Source organism: Clarias gariepinus, chromosome 16 (genome assembly GCF_024256425.1).
Source record: "Clarias gariepinus isolate MV-2021 ecotype Netherlands chromosome 16, CGAR_prim_01v2, whole genome shotgun sequence".
Classification (NCBI taxonomy): Eukaryota; Metazoa; Chordata; class Actinopteri; order Siluriformes; family Clariidae; genus Clarias; species Clarias gariepinus.
Window position 1 is genome coordinate 12,456,370 of NC_071115.1, and position 10,864 is coordinate 12,467,233.

Consider the following 10,864-nt stretch of genomic DNA (forward strand, 5'->3'; position numbering starts at 1 on the left):
TGCTTCAAAAATTGCTCGGAGAGATTGGTGATAATTTTATCCTTTCTAACCCTTTTCAAGCTCATTGTAAAGGTAATGAGTAATGTCAGGCAATGCAAATGATGGTGGACCTTAGTTTCATTCAGTTTGGACCTCATTCTCTTTTGTTGTGGTTGAGCCAAACCAGACATTTAATGAGGCCGCGAGGATCCATGTCAGCACTTGAAGTAAGCGAGAGAAAAAAACTGTTCAGCTGCTGTGGAAAGTAAACCCTCTGCTGAACTTGTTAGAAATAGAATCTTTGTTGCTCTCTATCTATGAAAATTGTGATTCCAATAAATAGCAATGATGTGAATTAGCCCTGATCTATTAAAAACCTTCGTTTTTTGAAGTCAAATTGGTAACACTGCAGCAGAACACAGGCTGGTCAGCCTCATGCTTGTATGCAGACTTGTTCCTGCTTTAATGATGTGCAAACAGCAGGGATCCCATACATCCGTAAAAAGCTACAGAAAAATCAATCTGTACTAAATAATATACTTTTTAAGAAAATTTCAGAAGAAATGTACATTTACAATAGTGTATGATCTTTGCATGATTCAGCAGAAGCCAGTGATGACAGCATAACCTGCAGACGCCTTAACTAAACATAAACCAGCAGGAAGTACGTGATGTACCGAGGATTTCATAACCACCAACACCAGACGTGGTGATCCATGCTTTTCGGAGACTGGTATTTTTTTGCCTTTTGATCGGCATGAAAGAGCAAAGCGTTGAAAGCTTTGTTTGAAAAAATCTGTACTATTTTCCCGGAGTTTTTCGAAAAAAAACTAAAGAAACTGTATAAATGCCTGTCTGACCTCTTGTTAAACCAAGGCTAAACCAAGACGTGAAGTCAATTTGAAACTGCAATGAATAGAACCCTACAATAAAGAAGGAACTCAAAAGACAGCCTTCTGCCAAAAAAATGCATTAGGACTATCTTTTGATATCTTATGAGTCTTCCAAGGAAGACATGTGTCACCTGCACACTGAACGTGCAGAAATGAAATAGTTAGTGCACACTTGTGCTGCCTGTTATTGGTTCTGTGAAGGTTTATGAGAAGTTGGGAATAAAAGAAAACGTGTAATAGCAAGAGACAGAGGTGAGGATTGAGGAAATGTGTGACAGCGACAGATGATGGACGTTATCACTACCACAGTTCTAAACCTCTGACTGGAAGAGTAAAAAAATGGTAAGCGTCTATATTTCTGGTGGGAGTTTGGTCAAATTTCCATGAACTGTTTGGGAGAAGTTGCGGATAGAAGAAAACGTGACGACAACAGACAACGCTGATGCAAGAGGACAGACAGAGGTGGCAACCCAGGATTCAGAAAGTAAAAGTCCTGCCACATATTTCACGTGGTCCTAATGAGCACAACTCCAGCCAGTTAGGCTTAAACTAATCAGGGTAAATCACGTTTTGTGCTAGATTGGTGAACAGATGAACAAATATGTACCAGGAATGTTACTTTCTGAAGCCAGGGTTGCCATCTCTGATGATCTCTATTTGTCTCCAAATGAAGGCCCGTTTCTGGCTAACTTTTAGAACACAATTAGCAACCAGTGTCCTGTTCTGTGCTTAGAGAAAAAGAGAAACCCGTAATGCAACAGCTGTGGCCCATGTCTTTGGTCTACCTAAAGATGAGGTTAAGGAAGTGGTGCGGACCTGGAGTCAGGAATAGCCAAAAAGTGCATCGACCTGCAGGGAGAACTGTTATGGGTATTAAAGGGGTAATAATGGGTAAGTTGCCTTTATTTTCTGACTATTCCTAGTTTTGCAGGAATATTAAGATGGGTCTTTTTGTAAATCTGAAATAGGTTTCATTGAGGCTGTTGTACGATATCTTGCTTGTCTTCCTATCACCAAAACAAATTTATGATGTTACTAGATGTCTAGTGTCATTTTAATTGTTGTTTTTCCTTCATTAATCATGTTTTCCTAGTAATAAAGGACTTGACTCTCGATGAAATGACTCTCCTAGACTAACACTGGTTGGAAAGAGGAGAGTACACCCTGGATGAGACTCCATTGACATTGACAGCCCATGACATCCCCATGCAGTTAAACCTCGTCCATGCACCATGCTACCAGGAGATAACCAGAGACTAGGGCTGGGCCGATGATATATCGAATCGCGATTTATTTTATTAACGATGATAAGCTCTAGACATTTTTTGCTAGATATGGATTAATCTAAGAGCCAATTTACAGCAGAACCATACAACAACAGCCAATCAGCGTGCAGCTTGTGCACATCAAAGTTAATTTCCTACCGCACAAAAAAAAAAGAGTGGAAGCAGTGACAATGACAACAAAAATAGAATGAATTATGAGAAATTATCACGTTATTATTGTCAAACAGATGTATTACTCACTTTTTAAAACATTAACGCCATGTAAGATGCTTAATATATATGCATATTTATTAAATAGCGTCAAGCAGGTCTAGACTATCATTTATTCATTTATATATGCATATATTAAATATGCATATGTATATATTAAGCATGTTACATGGCATTAACGTTTTAAAAAGTGAGTAATACATCTGTTCTACAATAATAACGTAATAATTTCTCATAATTCGTTCTATTTTTGTTGTCATTGCATGCTTAAGCCATTATGTCAGTTTATTGGGGCAGTGTGAAAAAGCCTTTATTTAACTCCAAATTGTGGGATAAAAAGACAGCCCTAGTGTGTGTGTTCTAAATGTTGTTTCTCATTATTGTTCTGAAAATATCAAAACATTGTAATTTATCATCACAAAATACTTTTAATCAACACAAACAAGTTTTTTTTTTTCTAAATTTCTTTGCCTTGTAAAGATTCTGAGCATGTGCCTATAGTAGCTTAATTTTTAAGGCCGAATCGGTCATCTGTTTTTGGCAATAAACTATACTTTAAAATGTAATTTAATGAACCCTTTAATTTTTGTGGCTTCAGTCATTGTTGGGATACTCTTTTAAAGCTGGCAGCATTAACAGTTTATATAGAAATATATATCATTACCGTTCAATATGGGGAAAAATTATCGCGATTACATTTTTGCCATATTGCCCAGCCCTACCAGAGACCCCAGAGGAAACCCATGTGAGCTCAGGATCAAACCTTGGAACCCTGGAGCTGTGAGATGCCACCACTCTGCAGTCAATTATCCTTTTTCTTAGAATAATTAAATTGTGTATAAAATTAAAGGTACTTCAAAGTTAAAATTTTATGCAGAATTTGCATCCCACATGACTGCAGTTTATTTCTGGAATAATAAATTACAAAGTTCAAAGCATATTAAAATGACAGCATGAAAACAAAACGATTTAAATCCACAGTCAAGGTTTAAGCATGATAACTTTTTCAGACCTTCATATTCATAATTTTTTTAAACATCTTTCCCCCTTCCTAAAAAAAAAAACAATCAGAACAAAATACAGTGCAGCTATTATTTTAGTGTTAAGATTAAGAATTTGTTTTGGATACAAATTAATTGTACCCATAAAAATACCAGGAGTAACCTTTTTGATCCAAGTACCAGTATTAACTAGGGTACTGAAACCACTAACTTTTACATTCCTCACTTCTATGTGAGGTTTTTTTAACCATCACCTCAGATTTCCAAGCCCCAAAACACTGGGACTATAAACTAGTGAGAAATGGGAAAAAAAATACAAATAAACAAAAAACAAGTAAGGTGTTATGCCCCATGAGATAGAGTACACCTTAGCATTGATTCTACAATACCCATAAAACCATTCAGTAAGTCCAGGTCCTGTTAAGATAGGAAAAGTTTCATCATAGGCCTAGTCCAAACATACAAGGGATTTTTTTTTCTCTTATCAATACCAGAAAAATCTTCCATGTCCATGTGAAACCTCATGCTGTCAAGCGCATGCCAAACCAACAGGCAGCGATAAAACTCTTACCATAGAGGCATAACGTCAATCAGAAGCCTGAAAAAATGTCAGTGACCCTCTAATGTCAAACATAGGAAATATAAAACATGTGGTCCACACACACACAAAATAAATAAAATACATTAGTGTTTCAATGCTGAAAAAGTTTTTAGGTATCTTCACTGTCAAAGCTTTTTTTTAAAAAACCTGTTTTCAGTAAAGCTATGAATCAAAAGGTAGAAAATGTTATTAAAAACTACTAAAAGTACCGTGGTACCTTGGCATACGAATTTAATCCCTTGCAGAGGCGAGTTCTTAAGGCGAAGTTTTGTATTGTAAAACACATTTTCCCATAGGAAATAATGCTAATCTAGATAATCCATGTTAGCCACCCAAAAATATTATCCATATAACCAATTTCCAACACTATAATCATATTATTGCATAAAGAACAATTAAAACATTTAGAAGACATGTAAATAAAGTGAAATATTAAATAAATAGACATAAAACCTGACTAAACTTTACCATTCCTCTTGGCAACGGCTGCTTTAAAATCAAAACTGAAAGTGGCTCCCGTTTTTTTACGTATTTAACCACAAAATATTTAAACTGGCTTCGCTTGGAATTCCACTGATATGAACAAGTTTTGAAAAATTTCACTTCTTATGGCAGAAATTCATGAGGCGGGGCATTTGTATACCAAGGTGCCACTGTATTAAATAAACATCGAAATGCTGTATAACTTGTAAATATCATACCAAGTAAAAACAATATTCTCCAGTCCAGTAGATGGCAGTGTTATGTCAACCACCCATAAACTTATAAATAAAAAGAAGAAGTGATTTTGCTGTAGATGCAAATTTTGTGGTACTATTTTAAAGAATTTTGTCAGTTTTAGACAATATAACCTTTGTAAGCTGTGAGTTGATTCTGAATAAAAAACTGACTCAACAATTAAATTAATGGACTCGACTAAAACACTGCATAAACCGATCATGCTGCTCTGGACTTTAGTGACCTAAACTGGAGTTTGTGTGGATTTAAAACACCGGTGCATACTGTATGTGGACAAGGCCTCCAGATAAAAGATAAGCAACTTGCCCATGCATTGCATCGCCCATACCATGCATGCAAAAACATAACAGTCTAAACTGACTTTTTCTTTTCCTTTAAATGTAAATGTGGCATTGCAAATGAAAGAAATTACATTTGGTCAGAATAGGTTTCATTTGCTATATCAGAGACTCTTGTCATTCATACATAAACAGATAATGTCATGTTTGATCATTTGCAATGTCCTATTTGTCTTTTCGTTCTTTTCTACTGATTCAAGAGTACAAAAGTAAAAAAAAACAAAAAAAAAATCAACATTTGCCATGTTTCATACGGAGGTGTTTTAATAACGCTGATGTTGTGTACTCTTTAACTCCACGAGATATTACAGCCTTGCACATTAGACACACCGCCTTACTACAGTCACCTTCTTTCAGTGAGAAATACTGCCATACAGGGCTCGACTTGGACGTGGTCCTTTTCTGAAGTTCACAGTACCTGCTGGTACAGTGCAGCCTGTTATTGCATATGGTCCTGTTTGTGTAGCTGAACGCCGCTTGGAACTCTACAGGCTGGTTTTGAATCGTGGTTTCTGTGGAACGAGACCCTTCGGTGCTGTACGGATTCAAACCGGCTCCTTGTTGTATCCTACTCTGATAACTCCGTTCTGAAAACAGATCCCAGTTTTGTGGAGACCAGCTCTGGTTGCTGGCATCCATATTATCTGTTGGATCTCCTGAATTCAATTCTGTGTTCATTGCCTCGACTTTGACTTTTATGGGAAGATCGAAGTCGATCACGTCTTGGTCTACAGTGTGCGAGTTTAGCAGAGAGGTGCATGGAGGAGGTTGCGTGACATCGTCTGTCGTCTGCCTGTTTTCAGACTCCGCATCAGAATGTGCGGGGTACTGAGGAGTAGGGTGTTCTGATTTTATGCTTGCGTTTTCTTTCTTTGCTGCCCGGTGCTGACTCAGGCTCTCCTGGGGCTCTGTTCCCTGCTGCAAACTTGAGATGCCATCTTGTGTTCCGAGGGTCACTGAAGGGACCGCACCTGTGAAGGGCAGAAAAAGCACATCAGAGGAGCCCAGCTGTGACAGTGACACACCATAGTCCAAGTCATGTTAGTGATTTCCCTGCTGAAACTGTGATAAAGATGTGTTTGTACATGCAACTTGGGCCTCAAAATTCAAAGCCAATTACATTTGCAATTTGATGTATTACTATTGAGATTTAATTTACACAGGCATTTGGATGCTTTGAAAGTACCTTTATTTAAATGAAAATGCTAAATCATGCTACTATTGGTTGTGCATTACAACATAAAAAGATAAAAAAGCAATATTCTTGCAAAATGCGAGTATATGCAGAAGATGTGAACAATTTGTATTTTCTCTTAAAACTGTGGTATAATTTTTTGTTATATTATTAACTGTGGTGTAATTTTTTCACTGGTCACTGATTGTGTTCCTGAGTTTGTCAATTTTAGGCCACTTAATGTTTGTGAATTTAAACTGTGATGAAATTTTCTGGGTTTAAAGACTTCAAAGACTTGGATAGTGCGGTGCTGAGACTCTTAAGCACAGTAAAACATCTGAATAGTAAGTCGAATGCCTGATTCTTGAAAATCAACGGATGCCTTTTTCGCTAATTTGTGGGACACAATTCACAATTTTTATCTTGGAGAACTGCACACACAATCATCTACCAACACCACTTGCACATTACAGGGGTTTAGCTGTGAGATCAGCAATTCACAGATGAAGCATGCAGTCTAATCATGTCTCCGGTGTACTGAGAAAACTTTCCACTTTGATGTTGTCCAAGCACTAGTGACATTATTGAATAAGTACAATACTGTAGCAGGGGATTATATAGAGAAATAAAAAGTTTTTACTCGAACAGGCCTCGCAGATATGTTAACTAGCAAAATGTTGTATGTAACAGAATATGAGTAAACCATGGTTACTTTTCAGGTTTTTCAATATTTGTTCATCAAACAGTAAATATGAGCTAACCGCAGGTAGGACTGAAAAAACTCAAGATCGCACAAACCGTAGATTTTGTCAACAAAATAGTTTAAGCAAATTGTTAACATTTGTCTCTTTACCACATTATATGTATGTAATTGGCAAAATTTTTAAAAATGTTTATTTAAACATTGTTTATAGCTGACATTATGGCTTTATGTCATGGACTTGTAAGCAAAATAAATGTATGTTGGTTCCCTGTGAACATCAAGTTTCTTTCAGGTTTATCAAGCTACCAACACACCTGCATTAGTTCCTAAGTTTATTTATGAACTTTATTAAGTTTATTAAACTTAATTATGCATTTGAATCATTATGTGTTATGAATCATTTGTTCTGCACACACTGTACATTACAACATGTTCGATAACACACATACTAACCGTTGGTATAAAAGGAAAACACTACAAATAGAAATTATATTAGTCATGTCAGACACAATCAGATTTTTGTCTAGTCTATATGTTTACTCGTAAAACATAAAATGCAAATATAAAACAGTTAGCATCAAATTATGAAGAAGCCTCACCCTCATCTTGTGAGACATCCCTGAAAAACTTGTTTTGTACACGTCTTTAGGCCATGTGTTATTCAAATCATGTCTAGTGTAGATATAATATTTTTTATGCACGCCTCATGCACCCAACAGCCCTGGCCGTAATGACTGGTGTGTGGGTATATGACTGGTGGGATGTGGTTGTTTGGGCATGACAGCAGTTTTTATGCATTTCTGGGTGGTTCTCATGGTATAAAAACATTAATTAATCTTGGAGAATAGATCAACACCAGTGAAAACAGCTATAACGTGAAAGCTAAGCAAAGCACAATGCAGACAATGCAATACCAAAAACATATAAAAAGTGTTCTGATTCTTTAAACCACCTCAGGTTTCAGCCAATCATAAGCCACATTCACTGCTGATTGTGTGTGTGTGTGTGTGTGTGTGTGTGTGTGTGTGACAAACAACAAGGCTCGTAACTTTTTGGTGAAAAGGCGTGATCAGCACAGGTCAAGCAATCAGCACAACCATCATGCAGCAAAACTCTAAGGTGAAAGGAATAAAGGAAACCACACGAGTCTAAATTAATCTAAAAAACAAGAAAACAGTTTGTTTCCAAATGGTTTTGTTTATGGAGAAAATGGGACCTGTTAAAATGTTGAGAAAAAAGTCAAATCTGACCCTCCGCAAGAAACATGGTAAATAAATAAATAAATAAATAAATAAATAAAATCAAACCACATTAAACCCTTCTATGGCATTTTAGTGTTGCATCATCATTACGTTTTCCTATTCTGTGTAAAATGCACAGAGACAGAACAGGGCATCGATGTTCTTGTGCCTCCAAGCAAGCAGCAGAGGTGGAACAAGATCTGGGTAAAAGGGAGAGCTGCCAACAGGGGGGTGACAACAACTGGGGTGTGAAGTTTTGAGAGTTATGATGTACGAGACCGGCCACAGGGAGTTTAAAAAAATATATATTACAGGGAAAAATGGCAATGTAAAAATGTCAAGAGTGTTACAGGGAAAAATGGCAATGTAAATAGCATTTGTGAAGGCAGAGATGTCCGGGGGCTACACAAAAAATGAATGGTAAAGTATGTTATTGTTTATTATTGTTTTGAAAGCAATGTTATGTGCGTTATTTCTGGTTAATAGGATATACCTCACTAGAGGTGCAGCGATTTAAATTTTCTTGGCCAATACTTTGCTACCGGAGAACTCTACAGCTATAGATGGTTAAACTCATGATCTCAGAGTGAATGTTTTTCTACTGTGCCACTCAGGAAAACGCGAGTGATGGCCCCACAGGCTAAAAAACAGCTGACCAATAAGTGCATTTTTTTTTTTACACATAACACTACACATTAAGCTTTGACATCCTTACTTGACTTCACTAAATGGGTAAATCCCCACAGCCATGCTCAAAAAAACATCTACACTAACGCTTTCCCAGCAGAGCAGAAGTTATTACAAGAGCAAAGTGGGGAATAAATCCAGACATGTTTGATGCTCTTTTATGACTTTGCCACTTGGCCTTGTATTTAATTTGACTGATTTTTAAATACAAATTCCACATTTAAATACATGTATAACAAGAGAATAGGAAAAACACATTTTTTTTGCCTTAAAAACTGAAATTTTACAAGAAATTTGAGGCATTTTTAATATACAAGCGAGCAAACCGAGGCAAAGTTGCGCATACGTCTGGGGGTTCAAAACTTGTTTGCGTCAGTGGAAAGCCAAGCAAAGGCAGTTTTTTTTTCTTTGCATTTTGTGCAATACTTGGTAAAGACATAGCACCATGCCAAGAATGTTAGCAAGGACAGTAGCAAGAAGAAAAGGGAGCAACTTTAAAAGTGTACCAACCATCGCACCTGTGTCCGGATTTACTCCCCACTTTGCCCGCATAATAACCTGTCCTGTTTGTTTCGTTTTTAAGGCCGATGATGCCAAGAGGAATCAAGTGAATCAAGATTAAGTAAGCTTTAATGTCTATTTATTTCATATTGTACTTCATTTACATGTCTTCTAACTGTTTTTTATATGCAAAAATATGCTTCTAGTGTTGGTAATCTTTTATTTGTAAAGATTAATAGCGACGGATATTTGTAAAATGGTAAAACTTATAGAATGGCAATACAGATCGAATCGACACAAAGGTATCGTGACCATAACCAGGTGAGGTAGCGTGATCATAACTATATGAGACATCATGATAATAATAAACAGGGAGGTCCCTAATTGGTCATTCCTGTGTTTACTGTTTACTTCGTTCATGTCTGTGTAGGAAAGGGTTATAGGTATTTCAAATTGGTAGTAACAAGAAGGATTAAACTTGTTGGTAGTGGTGTTGATTTTTATTTAGTTTTATACATTTATTATTATTATTATTATTATTATTATTATTATAACAACAATAACAAGAGTAATAATCCTCCCAATGTGGCACAGAAGCCCTGTAGAGTATCACAGCTACTTGCTCTAGTTTACAGTAATAAACATGACTTACAGTAATAAACATGATTCTCCAAGACAAACGGCTCAGCAGTGTTTTATTACTTCCACACTTCCTCATTCACTCACTTATTTCCTCCACCTACTCTATACACAGACTGCTTTAGGACATCAACTACCACCTTCGTCCAAAGCACGTGCATTTCTTTTAACTATACCCCTTACACCAGGCCACATTTATTCATCTTACCCGGGTTTATTTCTGTAAAGCTGCATCCTGTAACGTTAACCTTTAACATTTCCTTCAGATAGTCGTTCTCTTTGCGGACCCGAGCCGTTTCCTCCTCGTACTCCTGCATCATCCTGCTCACGGTGTCGAGAATCTCATTCACCGCCGCCGACAGTCTCTCACTCAGGAACACGTTTAACTCGTCCAATTTAGTCATTTTACTGTTTCCCCCTATAAAAATCACTAATAGTAAACAGTTTTTTAAGTGTAGCTCGTCTACCGCGCACACACTCAACCCCGCACACACTCTTTATCTTGCTTGTTGTGACGCCGAAGACGTTAAACCGGCTGAATCCCAAAAAAGGTCGCTGTTAGATTTTAAGTGCACTACGCAGGCCATAGAATGATGCTGTATGTACTCTTTGTAGTTTACCTACATAGGAGCAGGAAGTCATATGGAGTTCGACCTAGATTGAGCCGAAGTAAAACAACAAAGAGAACCGCCTCTACCGCCCCCTGCAGGACAGGAGATAGAAGCCGGATTCACTCAATCGTTTCAAGGCGGGAATATTGGACTGTCGTTGCGTCTCGGCGTCGTGTGTGAAAGCAACAGAGCCGGAATCGGGGTCGATTTAATTAGTGAGAGGGGGAAGACGAGATCTGTGTGAAATGGGAGAACCAACTGT

The 10,864-nt window shown here is 37.2% G+C and overlaps 1 protein-coding gene across 1 annotated transcript; it reads right to left on the bottom strand.

Annotated features, from left to right (window-relative positions):
• Positions 1-3,229: 3,229 nt before the first annotated feature.
• Positions 3,230-10,620, bottom strand: si:dkey-93n13.2 (uncharacterized). The gene is made up of 2 exons (XM_053514133.1): positions 10,200-10,620; positions 3,230-6,017 (listed from the first exon to the last, which is right to left on the bottom strand). Exons 1-2 carry the CDS (start codon positions 10,393-10,395, stop codon positions 5,278-5,280), a joined length of 936 nt encoding a protein of 311 aa, XP_053370108.1. The 5' UTR covers positions 10,396-10,620; the 3' UTR covers positions 3,230-5,277.
• Between the last annotated feature and the right edge of the window lie 244 nt (positions 10,621-10,864).